At 50.1% G+C, this 23,402-nt stretch overlaps 1 protein-coding gene across 9 annotated transcripts in view; it reads left to right on the forward strand.

The window, feature by feature from the left end:
* The window catches only part of LOC122388267 (pleckstrin homology domain-containing family G member 5-like), a 227,965-nt gene that overhangs the window by 187,193 nt on the left and 17,370 nt on the right, over nt 1-23,402 (forward strand). For all 9 annotated transcript variants that reach the window (XM_043379187.1, XM_043379189.1, XM_043379186.1 and 6 more), the window contains 8 exons: nt 279-376; nt 1,522-1,661; nt 2,436-2,518; nt 2,902-3,060; nt 6,251-6,368; nt 12,774-12,919; nt 20,846-21,046; nt 21,290-21,400. In XM_043379187.1, the coding sequence (XP_043235122.1) occupies nt 279-376; nt 1,522-1,661; nt 2,436-2,518; nt 2,902-3,060; nt 6,251-6,368; nt 12,774-12,919; nt 20,846-21,046; nt 21,290-21,400 (1,056 nt within the window). The remainder of the gene's footprint in view (nt 1-278; nt 377-1,521; nt 1,662-2,435; nt 2,519-2,901; nt 3,061-6,250; nt 6,369-12,773; nt 12,920-20,845; nt 21,047-21,289; nt 21,401-23,402) is intronic.

The raw sequence follows: 23,402 nt of genomic DNA on the forward strand, positions 1-23,402 counted from the left end.
TTGACAGCGTCACTGTCCCGTCGCCTCGCTATGACTCACACAGATGTGGCCGCTCATTGATCTCACAGCAGCTAGTTATGATGTAACATTACAGCTTTTTATCCAGCTCTGAAACATGCGACTGGCGCTGATGTGACTATCGTTTGTGCAGATGGACAGTGTTCCCGGGTGGCTCGCTGAGTGTGAGTGGACCTGTGCGCACTGGCTGGAGATCTCCCTCTCTCTGTGTCACGTTACCCTCGTCTAGAGATGTGACGGTCGTCTCTTCTGTCACTCAGGTGGTCAGTTCGGAGTGCTTCAGCGTCAGCTTCGACGTCAATTCGTCGGAAGAGGTTCCTGAAGAGTTCGTCTCTGCCGTCAAAGGCACTGTCCTCAGGTGAGTTGTGTGGAGAACCGGCGCGACAGCTAACGTCAGTATCAGCGTCACGGTCCGTGTTGGCGGCACCAAATAGAATTGTCGGGAGTGGCCCCGCTGGCCGCTCAAACACGACGCCGCGCGAGTCCTTTTGTTGATAATGTCGGGCGACAGTTAATGGTTGGTGCTGAAATGGGGCCGCGCTGGTGCCAGGCGCACACTGAAAAATTGCTGAACGGTGACGAATGAGCTGGAAACAGCAGACGCTGCGCAGTACCGTGGTACACTTGGGCTAGCCACGGTGAAAATAATGTCTAGCGCTGAACCGATCATGGGTTACCGGCTCTTTCTTCATTTTTCTCTCTGTTGCATTCATTTTTATTCGTCTACCTTTAACCTTTTCATTTTGTCCTCCCTGTTACACTACATCTTCTTCTGCGTGGCTCACGCAGAAGAAGATGGTCCGTGAATGTGCTCTCCCTTGGTTTTCGACTCCCACTGAGCTCTGCGGGCTCCGAGCGGGGTGCTTCTGAGAAAGCCCTTCGATTATTGATGTTTGACTGTTCGCTGTGCCAGTGTCTATAATGGCCGTGCTCAGTATTGTCTCGAGGCCCGTTTGGTCCGGCGCGGGAACCCGGCAGCCCCGAAATGCTCTCCAAATTGATGGCTCGTAACTTACCAGCAGTTATATAGATTGATTTTATGATGCTTCCTTTATGGTCCGTCTTTGGAAATATGACACTCGTAAATAATGTTACTTCTGCTAATGCATTTCTAATGTTACGAAATTGTAATGAATGGAAAGTTTGACAAACATCAGCACGTTGATCATGGGTTTAGAGTCGATGAATGCAGGTTGTAACGTTCGGCATTGTTGGGTGTCCGATTATGCAAAATATCCTCTACGCTCAATTCACTGTTACTATTGCTGCACTTAGTAATAAGCCAATTGGATTAATCCACTCTTTGTGCAACACACGTTTCAAAAAGGCGTGCTATCAAACGCACACAACTGCGCAGCATCGTTCGAATATAGCATGTCCAGTAACAGCTTACAAGCGGATCTCTGCGCCAGAAATATGAGGACCGGTCTATTTTCGCCTGCCGCTACTCCAAACGTCTGGTCTGGGTGGCGGCGCCTCTGACCGCGCCGGCGGTGTTCTCAGGGAGGCGCTGAGCCAGGTGTGTGAGCAGCATCGGATCGACATCGACTCGATTAGCGTGTACCTGGAGAACGGGCGCACGCCGCTGCCGCTGCTCACCACAGAGACCTACTGGCTCGGCGGAAAACACCTGCGCATCAAAGGTGAGGGACTGAAACGGCGGCAGGGCCACGGGAACATCGGCCGGAGGGGTGAACGGCAGTGGAAGAGGGGGATTGTGTTTGTTGCGTTTTGTGCATATGTTGAACGCCGACAGCATGCATGATTTCGTCTAGAGTTGACGAGATTTTGAAGTACATACAAGAGAAAAGACTCAACTGGTGCAGGTACTATTTTGTTTAAAGTCTGGTGTAAGATGCAAATAATACTGATTTAGCCTGTTTGAATGTCGTTGCCATGCCGGCGGCGTGACAGCAGTTATCGCAGACGGCGGCGGATCCAGGAACGTCGCCAGGGTAACCGTCTACTCGGCGGCGTCTGCAATCGCTGAAAAGTTGCTCATATCCGTACTCAAACAAAGTCTGGGAAACTTTGGTTTGGAACAGTTTCTCTAAACTGCAATGCATAAAAAGCGAATTACATTTCCTTCTTATAACCATTTTTGTGTAGGGCTGGCATGCTCTTCGCCCTGCAACGTAACAGCCATTTCCGCTTCGTCATTCGTCAGTATGTTTGTCGGACTTCTGAAGTATGTGCTCGACAATGTCTGGTGCCTTTTGCCGAACTTCAGAACTACATAGTCTGAGAGAGAGTGTGTTTATGTTTGTTGTCTCGTTAGCCGCGATAACGAAGTGCCTGTTGAGTATAATATTGTTATTGATTGCAGTCTTCGACTGCCTCTAGCTCTTGATCCGGTGTTATCGGGCTCGATTCCTATTTGTTGCCGCATCCTGAGACAATGTTTGTTTGTTCCACAGTTCGTGATCACGACAGCAAGAGTCCGGTGAGGTCAAAGTCGTCCTCCAGCCACTCGTCAGCACCTACGCGCAAGTCCTCAGGGGTGAGTAACGAGTAATGCTGCCACTTTGACGTCAGTAATGAGAGGAACAGTAGCGCTCACAGCAGCCGATTGAAGATAAATGAAGATAGGTCATGTTAGTGGCGTCTTCGGTATCTGTTTTAGTATCTTAAGTGTGTATCTACTAGCGATAAAATGAAGAAGTGGTTGATTTGGGTGGTGTTTTGATGTCATACTAAGCTATCATACGAGCTATCTCGTATATCTCGCTACACTAACCTATCTCGTATTCTATCACATACCCACTTGGTACTAACCACCATCCGTTGCCGTTTTGTCCTCCTGTGACCTTCCCTGTCACCTGACCCCGGGTGACCTGTGACCCGACCCGTGACCTCTGACATGCGGCCGTGTCCTCTCGTCAGAGTTACCGCGGTATGGTGACCAAGCTGATGAACAGTGCCGAGGAGACCTCCTCAGGGGACGGACCCGCGCCCGGTTCCTCTGAGGGCTCCCTGAAGGTCAACAAGACCAGCAAACAGCATACGCGCTGGAGTGGCATCTTCAGTAACAGCTCAATGAAGGTCAGTCAGGGGCAGCACGAGTGGGGTTGGTCGCAGAGGTCAGTCTAGGGGCGGGGATGGTGTGGGGATATACAGATCAATGAAAAATGTAAAATATTGCATGGTCTCGGGTGTGTTCTCGGGGCTTTTCCCTTAGCCTTTGTTGTGAGTGTTAGATAAAATATAAGCTCAGACATAGACTGCGTATTTTTAGACAGCGATAGGCTTTGTTTACCGGGCTTCGTTGCTGCCGAGTTCGACATTTTATACAAAAAAGTCGTCACGGTCATAACGCTGTCGAATTAATTACGGCTAAGTCTAGCTATACGAAAAAATATAAAAGTAAATTTATCGATATTTCATACCTAAACGGCATAACAGCGTCAAGACAAAACACGAAAACAAAAACAAACCGGCCATAAAGCCCAAGGCCTGGAAATCCCGATCGTTCCCGCTGCTGTCGGCGCTGTGATCACGCCGCTGATACGACAATCCCTTGTTTAGCCGCCACGTCTTCTGGTGTCCGAGCGGTAAGACGACCCGTCCGAGGGATTTACGTTACTGAGGCGGGTGGCGGCAGTGAGCGGCGCCCCAGCTCACACCCTCCCCGAGCCCAGGCGCTCAGTATGCAGCACTTTCCGAGCGACCGCCTGCCGACTGAAAGGCCCTGATTTGTTTCCAAATTGCTGTCGGAGGTGGAAATGTTGTTGAGTCAATCGGTGACGCCGAAGTCGCTATGTGCGCCGCCGGTCCCGGGGTGAAATGGAAGGGCGATGTTTTTACGGAGCGAGCGCCAGCTAGGAGGGGCCGACGACCTGACCTGCGATTCTGATAGCGGAAATGGAAGCGGGCCAGGTTGTGGACTTATAAAACGTTTAGTACTCAATACGATAAGTCGAGACGTCAATGAGTGCCGCAACCAGGATTCTTTTGATTGGCCACTTAAGTGCGGCGTATCTTCTTCTCCGAGTAACTTTTTGTTCGAATGGTGAATTTTCAAAGACAACCTGTGCGAAAATAGTGTTTTAGATCTCAGTAGACTTTTTGCGAGATGTGATGCATTTCGAAAGTCGGATAGTGCTTTCATATTATAATTTCCAGTCGAAAGCTACGCTTATTTTTCAGGTTGCAGACCAAGCTTTACTTATTTCATTTTGGCAGTTCTAATATTCACAGATGAGATCATATGTTATTTTTATTGTGTTATTTGATCAAGGTTATTAGGAAAGTTATCGCAGCCACTCGTAAATAATTTTATCATAGCCTTATTGAACCGTGTGCTGTGTTTTTCGCTCCTGTGAAGTATTGATATTTATCGCCGTCCGGTGGAAATTGACGAGAGCAGCGCTCAATCGAGCCGTGGTTAATAGCCCGTGAAATTAGTCGCCTGTTTACTGCCGGCTTCAGAGGCTCGCTTTGACCTCCGAATATGAGAGACTCCCAATGGCTGAGGGCAAACGACCAATGAGATGATCGCGGATTTAAAGATGGAACTTTCGCCTTTTGAAATCCCTCAATTTCACGGGATGTGCCTTGCTTTTTTAAGGGATTGAGGCTACTCGCCGGCGCCAGGCCCTTATAAGCAGATAGCTACACTTAATCGCGATGCATAAAGTAGCAATGCAACGTAAATATGCCTTGCGCCAATGGACTTTGTTGAGACGCACGCTCTCTTTGAGCTACTGCTGGGCGCTCTTTGTAACCCTTTAACAGACTGATCCCTTGGCTGCTGTGATAAGCTTAAGATTGAGGATGATTATTGTTCTTACGGCTTCAGCAATGTCAAAAATCAAACCAGTTGTATTTCAACGGTTAGCATAGTGCTACAGGGTGGAAAGTAATTACGCGAACATGTATTTTCTTACAATTTTGACCGTCAGTGGAGCATTATTATGAGTACGGGCTGTCATGGAACATAATTGGTCGTGTTTGTTGTCGCCTCATCTACCAAAAGTGACCCAACTTTGAACAATGACCTGGAAGGTCTTAAACACCTCTCGACTTAAAATGGTGCAGACACCATACGCTGCACAAGACCGAAATGGGCAAAGAGCTCAATTTGGAGCTGCCAGGGAAAGCGTTTATGATTATTTTCGCTGGATTGGCGGAGAGGGGATTCGTAGCGGTCTCAGCACCAGCATTGCACAATTATACGTTTTTTTTAAACATAATAACACTTGAGAGGACTTAAAAAGCAAAGCCGTCCGCGGCAGCAACCCCTCGGCGAATTCTGCCGCCGGGCGGGTGGTCACCATGTCGGCGACAAAACGACGCCAGTCGACCCGAAAACTGGCAAAATAGCTTACTCTGGCCGGGTACCCGATCTAGGATATCACGATTCGCACATTAATACGCAAAAATTCGAAAATTAAGTCGTACAAACCCTCGGGATGACCAAAATTCACGAATTAACAGCAGAATTGTTAATTGAAGCTTTTCAAAGACAATCAAAGATGGACAGAGGAGGACAGGCAGCTGGATTTGTGGTTGGGTGAGACATCTGTGAAACTGTTTCATCCGTCAAACCTGCAGAACAACTGCTCTGAGGGCTGCTGTTGCGTCCTATGTCCCGTCCGTCCCAACCTTCAAACATCCGGCAAAGGAACACATCAGTGGGTCACGAGCCCCCGGGTGGTGTCAGAATTGCGTGTAGCGCTAAAAAGGTCACTAAAAATAAAGTATACAACCGGTGGAACATCCTCCAAGACGAGTGTCTCAGTCTAATCCACCGTGCAACGAAAGGGGCAATATGACTGAGCGCACTTTTGTGCCTGACGCAAAGAAACTGCTCTTCGTGATTGGTGAAATCCTTACTTTCACGGCCAACAAAACGCAATACTGGTGCTGTGAGAACCTGTTTTTCTTCAGGACATACAAAAGCTGATCTGGGAAACGCCTGGGCCTCAATTCGATTAAAAATCTCCAGATGACTCCTCAGGAGACCGTCTAAAAGCTGCAAGGAGCCACCAATACCGATTACCTCACTGGACAGCTCCATAAGGTGTGGGCTGAGCTTTGGCCAACAGATCTTCACATGCTGATGTAAATCATGCCGGAACGCCTATGTCAATGCATCGCAACTAGATAAGGATAAAGTAAAACATATATTGTTTATGTCACCGCCGTTTTTTTCATTACTAGAAGACGAAAAAGTATGTTCGCGTAATTACTTTCCACCCTGTACTCACTACGGACCTTTTCTTCCCTCCAGGAGCCGAGTGCTGCCCGCATGGACCAGATGATCCAGTGTTTGGACAACTACAGCACACACGGCATCCCGCGCTTGCCTTACCTGGTCAACTTTGACGGCGACGCCGCGGAGGAGGAGGGTGAGTCGCCGCCCTGTGTCTGTCAGTGTCTGTGTTGTGTTGGTCACTGACCTTTTATGTCAGAGGTCACTAACCTCATAAGAGGTATCCGTGTTTTAACTGTACGTGCCGAGAACGCGATATTTTATCTGAGCAAATTTGAACGTTCTCTCGGCACAAACTGTGTGGTGTTATAATTTGATCTTGAATATGTAAGGCACTCGAATACAGGAATTAAACTAAACGAACTCTAAGTTACAACATAATGGCGACAAGGATGAGATACTAATTAAGTAGAGTAACGTAACGTCAGATATCGAGTGTTATCATGATAATTTTTATTTGAGAGAAGCTTGGTGCAAAGTAACTTAACAGACGTTTGATTGAGTTGGAGTGAGGTTGAACGGTGAACTGAGTCGCGACTGTTGCATATAATTGTGGATATCACTGTGGACCCGGAACAGGCCACAGCAAGTAAATATGGCGCTCAGTCTCAGCACTCCAGAGAAGTTCCATGAAGGTGAAGACTTCGATATATGGCTAGATGGATTTGAAGTGTACCTGTGTGCTTTAGGCATAGAAGAAGTGACTCGGAAGAGAGCACTGCTGCTTCATTTACTGGGCACTGACATCCAACAGAAACTAAAGGATATGGCTGAAATTGAATCCGATTCAGCACTGCCAAATGACTATGAACGCACCAAAGCAAAGCTGAGACGTATTCTTAAACCCCAGGTCCGAACTCTGTACGAAAGGAACATATTCCACAACATGACCATGATGGACCGAGATGAAAATATTAGAGATTTTGTGGGGCGCTTGAAGAAACAGGCAGAGAAGTGTGACTTTACTCGGGAGCAGAAAACTGAGCTCATTCGTGATATGATAATCTCACGGTGTCCGCACTCTTCGCTGCAAGTCAGAATGCTTGAGGCACAGCACCTGACGGCAGAAGATGCAATCAAAATGTGGGAGTCGTTTCTGCAGGTCCGAGTACAGGCAAAGAAACTTCAAGAGATGAATCTGACAAAAGAAGTCAATCCGAGTCCGGAGCAGGAGCCGAAGAAAGAAGGAGTGTCGGCCTACCGAGTCGTCGGTGAAAAAGGCCAGAAAAGTCCGTTCCAACACGGCGACAGAAAAGGCGGACAGAGTCGAGGCCCATGCTACCGATGCGGAAGGAGTTCGCACAAAGCGAGTGACTGTTTAGTCACCAGAGGGAAAACGTGCAACAAGTGCGGAGGCAAGAACCATTTTGCCAAGATGTGCAAAAGCCGCCAAGATGATGGACCGAGCTACAAGCGGCGAGTGAATGCCACAAGAGACGAAGTCGAAGCAGATCGGACAGTGAGTGATTTCGACGACTTTGCGTTCACGTCCGAGAGCAGCAGCGCTGAAGGACGTGGCACACTGACCTCAGTGCAGCTAAACGGTCAGACTGTGAGGGTTTTGGTTGACACAGGAGCCTCAGCAGATATTATAACAAGAAAGGACTTCAAAACACTGGTCGGTTTCAAGACAGTGAAGACCAACCGGCGTCTGCTGCCGTATGGCTCGAAGATCCCTCTGAAGCTGGATGGTCAGTTCTTGGCGACAACGGCGGTGAACGGCAGAGAGGTCCAGAGCTGCTGGCTGATCGCGGCCCACGGCCAAGTTTCGCTTCTGAGTGGAGTAACGGCGGAGCTGCTCGGACTGATATCCACCGGGAAACACGTCAATCAAGTAGCGGAGAACGGCAGCCAGCGCCTATCACTCGAAGCGATTCTGAATGAGAACAAGGATGTGTTTGAAGACAAGTTAGGACAACTGGCTGACGTAAAGGCCCATTTGAGGCTAAAGGAAACGGCAGAGCCCGTTTTCAAGCGAGTCAGAACGGTCCCATATGCCCTGCAAGACCAAGTTGAGAGCGAGCTGAAGAAATGGGAAGACAGTGGAATTGCTGAGAAGATCGAATATTCTGACTGGGGAACGCCACTGGTGGTGGTTCCGAAGCCCGGAGGAGGCATCAGGATTTGCGGTGACTACAAGTGCACTGTGAACCCTCAGCTTGAGGTTCCGAAACATCCAATGCCAACCTTAGAAGACATTCTGGCAAAGCTGCCAGATATGAAGTTGTTCTGCAAGTTGGACCTCAGCACAGCGTATTTGCAGATGACGCTGGACGAAGAGAGCCAGATGATGACGGTGCTGAACACTCCGAGGGGACTGCTGAAGATGAAGCGGTTACCATACGGGATAGCAGCCTCTCCAGCTATATTCCAAAGCACGATGGAGAAGGTGCTTGAAGGCCTTCCAGGAGTGACATGCTTCCAAGATGACGTCCTTGTAGCGGGACCAACAGAGGCTGAAACATTAGAGCGGTTAAATGAAACGCTGAAGCGACTGAAGAAGTGGAAGCTCGTCCTAAAAAGGAAAAAGTGCGAGTTCATGATGAAGTCGATTCGGTATCTTGGAGTGGAACTCAGCGGTGACGGCGTGAAACCAGTGAAGGAGAAGGTGACCCCGGTGTTGGACGCTCCCAGACCTCGGAACACGGGCGAGTTGAGAAGCTTCCTGGGAGCTGTGACCTTCTACGCCAGATTTGTGGCTGCCATGTCGAAAGTGGCAGCGCCGCTGCACAGACTGCTGAAGAAGGGCCAGAAGTGGAAATGGACGGCGACTGAAGAAGCCAGCTTCAACGAGCTGAAGAAGAGGCTCACTCAAGCACCCGTCTTGGCACATTATGACGGACGGAAGCCAGTGCGTTTGATCACGGACGCCAGTCCGTATGGCTTAGGAGCCGTTCTCGTGCAGGTGGACGGAGACGGGAACGAGAGGCCTGTCAGATTTGCCTCCAGAAGCCTATCCACAGCCGAGAAGAATTATGCCCAGGTCGAACGGGAAGGGCTGGCCGTTATCTTCGGTGTGAAACGGTTCCGCCAGTACCTGTGGGGCAGAAAGTTCTCATTAGTGACTGATAACAAGCCACTGACAACGATGCTGGGACCAAAGACACCAGGCCCTGCTCTAGCAGCTGCCCGAATGCAAAGATGGGCGTTGATTCTGGCAGAGTATACCTATGATGTGGAGTACAGAAAAGCAGCAGACATTCCCATGGCTGACTTCTTGTCTCGTTTGCCAGTTCCGGAAGCAGAGGAGACTGACAGGATCACAGATGAAGCTTCAGTGTGCTTCCTGGAGCAGTGGGACAGGATGGCGCCACTCACCTGTGAACACGTCAAGAGGGCCACTGGTCGAGACAGAGTTCTATCAAAGGTGGCACAGTACCTCCTCAGCGGCTGGCCGGAAAGGATCCCATCCGAGCTGCAACCGTTTGAAGCAAAGAGGAGTGAACTGTCGCTCACCTGTGGCTGTATTCTCTGGGGTAACAGAGTCGTGGTTCCGGAGAATCTGCGAGCCGAGGTGCTCAGTGAACTTCATAGCAGCCACCCAGGCATCAGCAAGATGAAGATGTTGGCACGAAGTTATGTTTGGTGGCCAAAGATCGATGAAGATGTGACAGAAGCTGTAAGAGGCTGTGCAGGATGTCAAGCTGGACAAAACGAGAGACCAGCGGTGTTTCTACATCCGTGGGAACATACGAAGAACCCGTGGGAGCGGATCCATCTGGATTACGCAGGACCTTTCAGAGGTCAACATTACCTAGTCGTAGTAGACAGTCATACCAAGTGGCCAGAGATAGTCACCATGAAGACAGTCACAGCAGAAGCAACAATCAGTGAGCTCTCCAAGATATTTGCAAGGTGGGGAATTCCGGTGCAAGTTGTGACGGATAACGGAGCGCAGCTGACCTCGAGAGAGTTTGAAGAGTTTATGACAAAGCTGGGGATAAAACATATCCGAATCGCACCATATCGACCTCAGTCTAACGGACTGGCTGAAAGAATGGTGCAAACAGTCAAGCAGAAGCTCAAAGCATGTCTTCTGAGCGGAGATGACCGTCCGCTGGAACTACAGCTGTCATCGTTCCTGATGATGTACCGAAACACCCAGCACAGCACCACTGGAGTCGCCCCGGCAGAAGCTATGATGGGGAGAGTGATGCGTACCAAACTCGACCTGCTGAAGCCAAGGCCCGCCGACAAGGTGCTAAATGCACAGGCGAAACAGATGGAAAACGGCAGCAAAAGATTTCCAGAATACCAGTCTGGAGACAAGGTGCTGGTACGCAACTATGCAGGCGGACCAAAATGGAAGGAGGGCCATGTTATTGGCCGAACAGGACCAGTGTCCTATCAGGTGGCAGTAGACGGACTGACATGGTCCCGTCACGCAGGACAGCTGCTTCCGCTGGGACATGCCAGCAAGCCAGCCTCGAGAGCAGCCGATCCACGAGCAGGCTCATCCGAGACACGAATACTTGGAACTGAAACGGAGTCAAGGAGGAACAATTCACCGCTTCGTCAGCGAGTAACCGAGATGTCCTCCCGCCCAGTGACACGACAATCGGTTCCAGTTGAACCGCGACCACAAGAGGTCAGCAGGAGCAACCCAACTGATGACAGGGTCCCTGATACGGGCACGACGCTCTCGGGAGCCGGGTCATCTGTTGAACATTCAAATGACGCTGAAAGGAGCACAGAAGGGAAAGATACAGCAGAAGATGGACACAGCGATGGAGACCCGTCCTCTGGCCAGGATGTTACTACATACTCTGGCCGGACGAGGATATTCACTAGAAGTGGCCGAGAAGTACGCAGGCCTCTCCGTTTTCAAGCAGGGGAGCCATAAAGGTCACAAGCGGAGTGGGGTCACATTTTAGGGGGTGTGAGTTGTTGTGTTGGTCACTGACCTTTTATGTCAGAGGTCACTAACCTCATAAGAGGTATCCGTGTTTTAACTGTACGTGCCGAGAACGCGATATTTTATCTGAGCAAATTTGAACGTTCTCTCGGCACAAACTGTGTGGTGTTATAATTTGATCTTGAATATGTAAGGCACTCGAATACAGGAATTAAACTAAACGAACTCTAAGTTACAACAGTCTGTCAGTTTGTCTGTCTGTCAGTGGTCCTGTGTCTCTCAGTGTATCTCCGTGACTGTCAGATATGATACTCTGTCCGTGGTAACGTGACCCTCTGGTAGTCACTGGGTGCCTTCGGTAGTCCATCAGTGCATTATATTGATGAAAATATTTTATTTTTCTTAAGTTTATATATGTATGTACTTCATTTGCGTCGTTGAATGCGATCCTTGCTTTGCTGTTATCGAGTGTCGTTCCATATTTTCTGCGCAATGTATTTTGATGCTTACCATAGGAGGCTGATGTTGCTATGACCGCTTTTCCATTACCTTTTCTCGACGTGGCTTTTTGCCGACCAGAGCCGTCAGCGGCCATTTCCCAATACCGTCCGGTACCCAGGGGGCCGGTCCCAGCTACTGGCTGTCCAGTCAGCACGGTCCCCTGGGCAGCGCATTTGACCGGGACATCTGGGGGAGGACCTGGGGGGAAGAGGGGCAGAGACGGCCGGTCTCCCTGGGGAGGAGCGGGGAAGGACAGGGGCAGAGACGAGGGCCTGGCGAGCTGTGGCCCGCGCTCCCCGGGGGCAGGGATTGGCGAACGCTCCCCATCCGGCGCTGGCCGAGACGGATACTGGAATTCAATCAGGCGGTGGGCGCTCGTGCGCAGTGTGGGGGCCCGCCGCTCCGGGCGGGAGGTAGGTACAGCTGGGGGCGGGGAGGAGTGGGGCGGCGGTGGCGGCGGCGGCGGCGGTACGGTAGGCTGAAAATACCGGCGAAATGTCACGTTAGCTATCCATATCACGTCTGAGGCTGGGCCGTTTTTGCTGGTGCTGCCACGGCAGGCTTTGTTAGATGTGTAGGATTTCATATGATGTTGAGTGCTGGCAGCGCTAAAGCGTTTCTCAGCGCCACCCATTATATTACCGCAGACCCGTTTTGTACATTACCGTGATTGCCTGACTGGCGCTAAGAAGCATGTTGGCGGTTAATTGATGCACTTACGGCTGACCACTTTGGTGTGCACTTAGCGTCGTGCTAGCTTCCATCATCATGTGTTAGAGACTGGATATTGCGTAATAGGCCCGAGAACGGCGAGGCGGAAAGCCGAGTAGAAAGCCGAGTACGAAATCCTACCGACTTTTTCAGGTGCTCTTTTTTGCATGTGCTGTTTTCTAGTAGTTCAGCAAGCGCGCGTTTTTTAAGAACTATCTCTCTTCAGACCTCTCTTTCTGCGTCCCCTCTCTCTCTCTCTCTCTCTCTCTCTCTCTCTCTCTCTCTCTCTCTCTCTCTCTCTCTCTCTCTCTCTCTCTCACTCACTCACTCACTCACTCACTCACTCACTCACTCACTCACTCACTCACTCACTCACTCACTCACTCACTCACTCACTCACTCACTCTCTCTCTCTCTCCCTTCCCTCTCTCTCTCTCTCTCTCTCTCACGCTCTCTCCCCTCTCTCCATTCCAGAGCTGTATAACCTGGAGAGCGACTGGCGGGAGCTGGTGGACGCGCCGGAGACCCTGTCGGAGAGGCGGCACCAGCAGCAGAATGCCATCTGGGAGTTGGTACACACGGAGGCCGCCTACCTGCACACGCTCAAAGTCATCACAGACGTAAGTGGCGCAGCGGCTGAGGAGCTGGCGGTACGCGGGGTGCATGTGGCTGCTTCAGTTTATGGCGCTTTTAATTCGTGATGTACATATTATAAAGAATATAAATGCCTTAGCATACGTTCAAAAGCTATAAGTATTAAATATAGATATGCGCAATAATACAGCGAAGTCATAGATTATTAGAATAAAAGTAAATTGAACGCAATTTCAAACCCTAGGAATGTTAAAATAAGCAGTATGTTTTCCGAATTATTGATGGAACAGATGCTTACTCGTATATGGCAGAGTTGCCTATGCGGTATTTTCCCGATCGTCCCGCCGTCTGCGGTCCGTTGGGACGCTGGAGTGCGTGCACTGGGCAGTCCCGAGAGACCCCTCGAGAGGATGGAGGGCGAGCTCGAGCCACCCCCGCGCCCGCCGGGTCTCGGCGGACTCTGAAGTGGTGGACACAAAGTGTTAGTGCGAATAGGACGCGGGCGCGGCGGTCGGTGGTGGGGATTGTGTTCCCCAGCGCGGGTCAAAGGGGAGAGCGATGGTTCTGGTCGTGGCAGAGCACAAGGCCCTAAATACAGAGCATAATAGTATTGAGTAATTAGTGGCAAAGTTAGCACTATGGCAGAATGGATAGAACACAGCGGCGGCGCATTGAGAGGTAACCATGCTCTCTGCATTGTGGTGTTTTCTTGCGACCATGAATGGGCTGTTTTGTTTGTCGCGAGGCCCGAGGGCACCGGTTGTGGGTTGGGGTCCAACCCGTCCACTTCCGCTGATCAGCGCGACGGAAGCCCGACCTTAATGAGCCTAATGACCTGGGACGTGGCGTTCTCAGACCGGCCCTGAGGGTTACACCCGGCTAAAGGCTTCTTAGTTATAGTTCCATTAGCATTAGCTGAACTTATTAACGACGTTGGAAAAAGGACTTTGTATTCCGTTTCAATATGAAACCGCAGGCATTATGAATCTCTCAGCAAAATTATATCAGCTTGGCCAGTTTTTGTCAAGGTGAGCGTATTTTTGCCTTTCTACGAATACGAATGAGTAGGTACTCCTGCCGCCACGAATCAGTGAAATGAAAACAAGATCACCTTGCTTTGAGACCTCATTCTATCTGGCAGATAAAACCAAGAAGAAGAAAACTAATCAGCGCGCTCTGAAACAAAGCCGCTCCCTGTTCTGGCGCCTAATCAGTGCGGCCATAATTACCTGTTACAAGCCGCCCACAAATAGATCGAAGCTCGTGCCGCCAACCACGGCGTAAACTAGCCGGTCGGCCGACAGACGCTGCTCCGAGCACGAGTTTGCCGCTTTAACGGACCGTCATTATCTTACCAAACTTACTGACGAGCGCTGTTGGCTTCCGCGTCGGTGTCCAGGGCTGGACGCGTGTCTGGCACGCTCCGTGAGGCTCCGTGAGCTGTGTCTGGTCTCGTGACTCCCGGCACATCCGTGGCCGGGCTCTCTCAGGGTCAGACGCGCACCCGTCCACGGGACGCGAACGGCGAGGGCGTTCAAATGCGCGTCGCTCGGAGCGGGAGGGTTAGTGAGTGCTGTTCCATGTCCTGGTATGATGGCACTTCAAATGTGGCGGATCCCCGCCGGTTTGGTTGTGGGCCGCCCTCTGTCACAGGTGCTTCGAGCTGCTATACACGTCGCAGTGACCTCTGACCTCGTCCACTGCCTCAGGCGCTATGTCCCGCTCTGAAATGCGGTGCCGACCTCACCAGACGTGCCATGCAATGACCCGCACGAGTCATGACGGAGATAGTGTCAGGCGAGGCGTACATCACCTGCGGCTCCATTTGGGCGCTGATGCGGTCTGCCCCGCGCGGTGGCGTGCCATTTAGCGCGTGTCACAGACCCATGGGACGGCCGGCGCCGGTAGTAGGCGCCGCGCCGACGTGCGACGAATGGCCCCTATGCATCTGGTGTGTCGTGGATAGGGGTGCTATCTGAAATGGATGGGAAAACGCCTGTCACTGGTCCCAGAAATCTCGGGAACGGGGGTGATCGACAGTGGGGGTCGAAACGCACAAAGACCGTGATCTAAGGTTGTATGTTTATCGTTAAAAGGGCGATGGGCTAGCAGACTGTTAAGCATTCATCAATTCAATTGTATCCTGTAGTTGGTCATGCTACAACGAAGTTAGTTGACCTGCTTCTGCATTTCTTTATGCCTGTCATGCACGGCAAAGTTTCTACCGGACACAAAAGAAGGGCCACGGAACCATTCGCCACTTGCCATTGAAATTAGAACAAACGAGACTAAATTTCCATACCGCAGCGGTAACCTCGTGGCTTTTGTCCGAGGTGCCTTTGAGGGCGCCCGTATTGTCCCACTACCGGCGGGACACACCCCGCGGTGGGCGGCATCGATTCAGGTCAACTTGGCCCACATCAAAGCCATTCTTTTCCATTTGACGCTCTTGCTTGCCTTATCCTCGCCTTTCCTCGCCTTTTCGCGTCTTTCCTCGTCTTTTGCTCGCCTCTTCTCGCTAATCCTCGCCACCTTGTGCTCGTCCCACCTCTCGCAGACTGATGGAGAGGCAAATCGTTCCCGATTCATGCTCGTCGTTTCGTGGACTGTTGCTCATTCCCTACGAACTCCACCCCACGCGTTTTGGTGTGATCATGAGCTGACGGCAGCTGCGAGAGACAAATGTCTCGCTGCTCCACGGAGGCGCGATCCGCCTCCAGGGACTCCCGATGGCATAAGGGTAGAGTGGAGGGTGATGAGGTAGAGTCCGGAGGTGGGCAGGAGGGTGCACAAGGCGTGGGAAGACGGCCAGACGCGACGGCCGAGGGTAGTTAATCATAGCAGGCACGCTGGCCGTGGGTGTGCTGGTCGGAGCTGCGATCAGGTGTGCCACATCAGGCGATTCGCGCTTACGAGATACAGCTGCGAGAAGTCTGATCAGAGATCATTGAGGACAGGAAAGAATGCTGGAAGGATAGATGTGTTAGGAAATGATGTCAAGGCCAGAACTCAAACACCATCGAACTTGCGATACGTGTCTTCAGTAATTGTTGGTGCACTCAACGACAGGCTGTAGCGCTGGACCCGTCCGCCACGGCGCGACCCGGTACAGAGCTCTCACGGCCCAGACGGCCGTGGTAGTCCCCGTGTCAGCAGCAGGTCAGCCACGCCATCAGTAATCGGTATCAACGGACATGGTATTTACGGTCCATTTGCCGGGCTATATTTGGCCCGGGACGCAGCATCGGCTCTTTGTGGTGACGATTTATGTTTGATGTTCTTAGACTGGTGGACTAAGCAAGCCTGTCGCCATGGCTTCTCTGCCATATGTCCGCAGCTAAGTAGACGTGTTTGTTGTCTGTCGCCAAACGGTCCTCAAAGTGGCCGTGTTTGTTTTCCGTCGGCTTATTAAGTCCCGTGGGGCTCATTAGTTCTGCCCGGACCGTGTCCCCGGGAAGTTCAGACACCTCCCGGAAAACTTTGCCATACTGATCCTCGTATCGGCAGACAGTTTGCCGATTTTCCGACCGGGCAGACGAATTTCTCGGGCTCGCTCTCTGAGATCTGCCGGCAAATGTGGCGCGAGCAGCACGATTAATAGATCGGTCTCGATTGCTCGGCCAACAAAAGCGCACACTCGACTGAGCGGGTTCAGCCCGATTTTTGGAGACGGTACGCCACTTGATATCCGCTGAGGGTATAATGTAACGTATAGCAGAGACTTGAAGCTTTCAGAAGAGACTTGAGGCTATGAGAAGAGACTTGAAGCTGTGGCGAGTTCGTACTTCCTTTTCTTTGAGGTCTTTGTTCTTATTTTATCACGCCTTATTTGATTCATGTTTATTTTCTTGTCATTGTTGCTGCGCGCGTGAAAAACAATATTTCTTTTTAGCTCAGAAAACCGAGTCAACGTCGATGTTAGAAATTGTGTTTAGTTCAGTGTGCGGCCTACTTTCAAACTGCCAGAGGTGAAAAAAATGTCTACGCTGTCTCCAACTGTATAAGCTGGCATACTGGCTCTGTCTCCAAGCAAATTGTAAACTTTTTTGGCTGAGCAGCACACGAAGCAATTTATGCAACCTTTACAGTTTTCTGGCTTTGAAAGACACTCAATCAAGTTCTGTTAGATAAAAGGTGAAATATTTTCAAGAGCTGAAAAAGGATCAAAAAGTGGAAACAGAATATTTTGGATTTTGGAGTTGCTTTTGGGGAGTGTTCCTTTTATACCTTCAAAAACTTTCTGCCATCTTTCTGCCATCTGGACCCAACAATACCCATTGGAAGACTGGTTGTGTTCATGCTGTGTTCCCATGCTTTTGAACCGCAGTTATCACGAATGCCGCGAACAAATGCGAAGGGTATATTTGTTTCTGGGATAGACTAATGGCTAGCCTTTATGCTTTAATCGCGAGGTCAACTCAAAACGATTTAACTGATGGTTTACCAATGCTTATAGAGCTTGTGTCAGACCAGACAAAATCAGCTAAGCCCCGTGCGTCAGTCGTCCTGGACCAACCGTTCGATTACGGACGGTCCGCGTGGCGCTCGCACTGGGGTCCGCCTGATAAAAGACGCCGTTGTACCATTTTATGGCGCACAGATGTTACGGTCGGTCCTTGGGCAATGGGCAGCAGTGTGGAGCCTGTGAGGGGATCGGCTAGACGTGTGTGCTGGTGGCTGCTCTCCTTCATCTACACAAAGGCAAGGTAATTGAAATTTTCAACTTACTTTGCTGTTAGATCAGCAATGCTTAGGAATACAATGGGTGTTATTTTCCTAGAATAAAAGCCGGACGCAAGTATCAGCTTTCGAAAGGACTATCCCTTCGGAGGTCGGCACTTCAAACAAATCGTAAGAATTACCTACGAACAAATTTATGTTAGCAGGGCGTTCAATCATTTCTATGTATACCTAAAACAGACAAAAAAGCAGGCTAGCACTGCACTTGTGGGCATCATTACCGGGTGTTATTCCAAAACAGAGGGCTAGTCAATGAGCAACACGCAAATGTCTTAATTTGCCTACCTACTCTCCAATTAAAAACAAGTTATATTTGGGTAACGTCGCGCCTGCCTTAAAATGACTCGCGGATACTCCAGGCAAATTATTTATACCAACCTTGTTTTTAAAGTGCAATGCTGCCCGTCGTCCCCGGGTACCCCTCCCCACCCCTGCCGCCCGCTCCCCGGCCCGTCCGCGGCCGGGCCAGGCCGGCCCGTGGCCTCGGGATCCGCCGACCTTCAGTGTAGGTGGCGCTACTGCCAACTGCCGGACCGGGGCCTTACCATGGCCACCGTTGGCAGGTCGAGAAATGCAGAACTGCAAGGGACTGATTTGGCTACTGGAATGAAGTCATGCATTGATAATGAAAAGGTCATCTCGCATATCCCTACTATTTTAAAGCTATAATTACCTTTGAATAAATGCTTCCTCTGCCATGCAGAAATCTAAGGCATGGGAATAAGCCAATGAAAATAGCAGATTTACACTGATATAAGCACCAATGAAGACTTGGATTGTTTTACATCATTGAGATGCATGCACATATTTAGACTGATCTCTGGCCTTACCTGGTAGTGTCAGCAAGATGGGTGCTTTGATATAGACCACCAAGATTTAATATTTGTAAAATCAAAATGATGACTGGAGTATTTGCTCTTCACTTCCAACAGGAAGTCCAGAAATGGTTCAATAATATAGGTAAATGCTTGTTGCAAAATGCAAATGCTTACATTGAGGCTGTGCACCTCAATCTGCAAATATCAAACCATGTGGTTTGTGTAATGGGTACCTACATAGAAACAAGTTTTACACATCATGGGCTGATGCTAGGACCAGCTAGGATAAGAAACAACATCAAGCTTAAATACAACTTCTAAGGAATACTTTACCTAAAATTCTTGAAATTCAGGAGAAGTGCAATCAGCAACAGAAACTTCAGGTTTGTCTTTTCCTTTTGAAGTATTTGTAGAATAAAATGCAATCAATGTACCTATTTTACCACCTTCTCATGTATTCCTAAATCAGTCAATCAGAACTGAACTTTGAACTGGAATATAAAACAAATGAAAGGAAAACGACTGTTTCTGCATCAACTATATAATAAAAATCATTCACAAGGGATTTTGTACAATATGTGTTACCTACTTTTGTTTGAAAAGTTCGATATTCCCTGAGTACCTATTGATTCCTCAACTTTGATAATTATTCCCCAACCTCAACCATTGTCATATTTTAGTCTTACCTAGGTAGATCCAACCAAGATCCAACTACCCTCTTCCGTCACTTCAAGCACACTTCACTGTCGCTATTATCTCAACGGTATTTTCAGAAGCTGCGCCGCGTTGTCACAAGTGCGCAGGGTTTGTGCTAGCGTTTTCGCTACTGAATTTTTTTCGTGTCTCCGGAGACAGCCGTAAGGTCTAGTTTCGCGGCAAGCGTCACAGAGAATCGTCTTTATGGATTCCGCCCGGCTCTAGGAGTCATCACCTTCTCACCACCTTCTGTCTCCGGTGTCTCCGGGGCAGCCTATGTATACTGTATAGTGTATATAGTGCTCTGTGATATGGAGTATGAAGTTCTCGTAATGAACTAAGACTCAATATGATTGATTTTTTTGCGTGCATCAAAGAAAAACGAGAAGAATTTGACAACAATGAAAAGAGATTATTATATATCTTTAAGTGGTTGTGTCTCCGACGGCCTTCCTTTATAGGATTGACTCTGTCTCCAACACCGGTTGGAGAGTTGACACCTTTTTTCACCTCTGCAAACTGCCATGTTCTTTATTTTCGTCTCTCAATATAATTTTATCATATTTTTATCGATTCGTCTCGGCCGCCACATTGGTGACCCCGACGTGATGTTCTTTATTTTATAACAGTAAATTATTGATCTTCAAGATTTTATTTATCTATTCGATGTCGACGTCTGTCCTTCGACGCGACATCAAGAATAAGAACGAGGAAGTGTCAATCATCGAAACGAAAGCGAAATACGATATACATTTATCATGCAACAAGAACCATTATCGACCAGAAACGATCACTTGAAGAATCGCCGGTGGTTTCGGGCCGCGCCGCACCCATGCCGCGCCGCCTCCCTCCGCACCGGCTGATACCAGCGCACCGACCTCAAGCTCGCTTCTCCCAAGAGCGGCTCCGCTGACTTGTGGCCTAACCAAGGTGGATCCAGGCCGCGCTGAGCCACGCCGCCTGCTCCACCGCGGTGCTTCTTATCTTCATGCCTACCTATCTACATACCCAAGCGTTCGTCAACGACATGAACCTATACGTCGCCGCGAAACGCAGAACACAAGTCAGCGAGTCGCAAGTCGCCGTCGCCGGAGTTTCCGGGCTGCGCCGGTTTATCGCCGCTCCCGTCCGACGCGGCAGGCGCTGTGCCGCCATTAATAAGAGCTGGTCTGCGCCCATTCTGACTGACAATTTGTGATCGATTTTTGTTAGCAATTTACTTTATCTTACTTTCTAGCTCCGCTCTGGGGCGGGGAGTATTGTGGCGAGTTCGTACTTCCTTTTCTTTGAGGTCTTTGTTCTTATTTTATCACGCCTTATTTGATTCATGTTTATTTTCTTGTCATTGTTGCTGCGCGCGTGAAAAACAATATTTCTTTTTAGCTCAGAAAACCGAGTCAACGTCGATGTTAGAAATTGTGTTTAGTTCAGTGTGCGGCCTACTTTCAAACTGCCATGTTCTTTATTTTCGTCTCTCAATATAATTTTATCATATTTTTATCGATTCGTCTCGGCCGCCACAAAGCTATGGTATTTTACGTATATTGTCTTTCTTTTTGCTCGTGTTATAGATAATAAAAATGTGTACATACTGTCTAATCCGTTAAATTATCTCGTCCTTACATTAGCCCTATGTATCCCCTTCACGCTGTTCGAATTACTGCCGACCGGACTAACCGACATGTTTCTGTTTCGCAGTTGTTCCTCTCGTGCCTGTGCAACCTGCAGCACTGCGGCATCCTCACTGACGTCAGCACCGAGAAACTCTTCTCCAACATCCAGGAGATTTACGCGGCCAACCGCCACTTCTGGCACGATCACGTGCTCCGGATGCTGACCAAGGCGCGCAAGAGCCGCCAGCCGCTGGACATCACCGAAATGCGAGACGGCTTCGCTCAGGTGAGTGGCGACAGGTCACGGCACGGGTCACGGAGTCATGGGTGTGACGGGGTTATTTATGGGTCACGTGATATGAGGTAGTAATAAACGGTCACGTGTCATAGGTATGTATTGTGAGTCGTCACGATTCAGGTTGGGATGATGGCGACGGACGACGCTATGGAGTGTATGAAAGATGTTTCTGTTTCCAAGACCTTTGTCTGTTGTTACGGTGGTTCTGACGCGGTGGTGTTTGTTTGCCAGTTTGAGGAGATCTGCCACCCGTACACTCGCTACTGTCTGGATCAGAACAACAGCAAACTGTACTGCAAGTCACTCTCACGCAGCAACGGACTCTTCAACGGATACCTGGCGGTAAGTGCGCGCTTAGTCGGGAACAGTCTCCATCTCGTCTGAGTGTATTACACAATAGCCATATGAACATCGTTGCGGCATAATCAGTATACAGTTATCACTTCCCTGATACGTGTTATCAGGCTGGTATAATTGTTATGTGATTATGTTTGTGGTAACCTCATAGGCAATTCGTCTCGTCCCAGAGCGAATAATAACCATACTGAGTGCGGACAAACTCAGGAACTCCGCACATTACAACTGTCATCACTCAGCTCGGCAACCACTTTATCGTCTCGCTCTCGCGCTGTTGGGACATCTCTAATGTCCAAATGCACTCAGTCGGCCGCGCGATGGAGCTCATCGCGAACCTTCGCCGACTTCTCCCGGAGACAGCGGCATGAAGTTCGCCATAAGCGGCGCGGCCGGCGGCTCCGGCGCACCTCGGCACCGCTGTAAAGCGCTCTGCGGCGCGTGTCATCCGCGGCGCGCTGCCGAGACGGCTCGTTAAGCGGGCCGGTGACGGACCTCTGAGAGGCCGGCGCTGGTCGCGAGCAGCGCGCTCGGCCGGCCGACGGGCGCCAATCTGGAAAAGTGGGCCGCCGAGGTGTCCGGTGCAGCTAATTAGCTCGTCGGACACGGTCGGCGCACCGGCCGACTGGGTCGAGGTCGGGCTGAGCGCTGCCGTCTGTGGACGGGGGCCGGACCGGTAGAAGGAGTTCCCCGCAGGGGGCCGGGCCGCCGGGGTCACCCCGGGCCGTGCTCCGGCCGACGGCGGCCACATATCACCGGAACGCTCCTGTCTGGACCAGATGGCAGACGGATCGGACTCCCATCAGCGCTAAAGCCAGATTCGATGGCCGATCGGCCAGATTGTAGCACCTCATGTAGACGCACTTCATTCGCGGTGAATCGCCCTTTCTTTGCCCTCCTCGCGAGGCCGGTAACGTAAGTTAGGGCCACTAAAAAAAAAAGCCCTTCCTTCGTTCGCCCGATCACGTTATGGCGCTCGGGCTTTCTCGAACTTTTCTGTTTTCATCGTCTGTTTTGTATGTGTGTGTTTGCTGCATCCTGGTGAATTTTGTTCTCAGTTTTGTTTCAGTTTTCTCGCGTCACAATGTTTATCGTCACGTCCAAAGTTTGCGAAGTGATTATTTGTGTCCGGAACGATTTTTTTATCATTCCCTGTGTCTACCGTTGATGAATTATTAACTTTTCTATTTTATACGTCTATTATTTCGTACCTTCTTGTTTCTCGCCTCCACAACAGCCCACTTAAAGTTAAACTTTCGTCGGATGCTCGTATTTTGTCTGGCGTCGTTTTCACATCGCCTGCTCGCCACTCCAAGTCGTCATCTCGCCCGTAACAAGTGCCTCGTTCGGAGCAGCACTTCTCCAGTCCGCCCTGCGTCCGTTCCACCGGCGACACTAAGCCGACAGATTTAAGTCTCGCCGTGTCCCTCTAAAAGCGCCGGATGCCGGTGTTGTGAGCTGACGTGTCTGTTGCAGCTCTTTGCCGGCGAAAGACGAGCTCATTACTAGACGGGACGAATCGTTACGCGGCTCAGACGAGCGGCCGTTTAACGGCATATGGTCACTAAAAGGACCGCCTCGGCTGCTTATAATTACCGGCGGGTTCACGTCATGGGTATACTTAAGCATGCGAGCCGTGCATTTGTGTTTATCCGTGCATGAGTTTATATGAATTATTAAATGTCTCATTGCATACAACAGAGCTGTTCCCAAAACAAACACTATTCTACTTTGATCCGCTATGCCGAAGAGCAGCTGTGCTTGAACCGTCGCGTGTGTAGCGAGCTTTTTCGTCCATATCAAAGCGAACGGAAGTGTTTGAGAAATCTCACGATGCGGGGTCACGTGCTGTTGTCTCGTAGGGTGTCGCGTGATGTGAATTCGTTTTTCTGTTTTGTGCGCCGGTGGACTGTAATTTGATCGGACGGCATTATCTGAACGTCGCAGTATGCTGACTGCGGATGGGCGGTCCAATCTGTATCCGCCCTTT

Source organism: Amphibalanus amphitrite, unplaced genomic scaffold, assembly GCF_019059575.1.
Source record: "Amphibalanus amphitrite isolate SeventyFive unplaced genomic scaffold, NRLGWU_Aamphi_draft 000315F_arrow, whole genome shotgun sequence".
In the NCBI taxonomy this organism is placed as follows: Eukaryota; Metazoa; Arthropoda; class Thecostraca; order Balanomorpha; family Balanidae; genus Amphibalanus; species Amphibalanus amphitrite.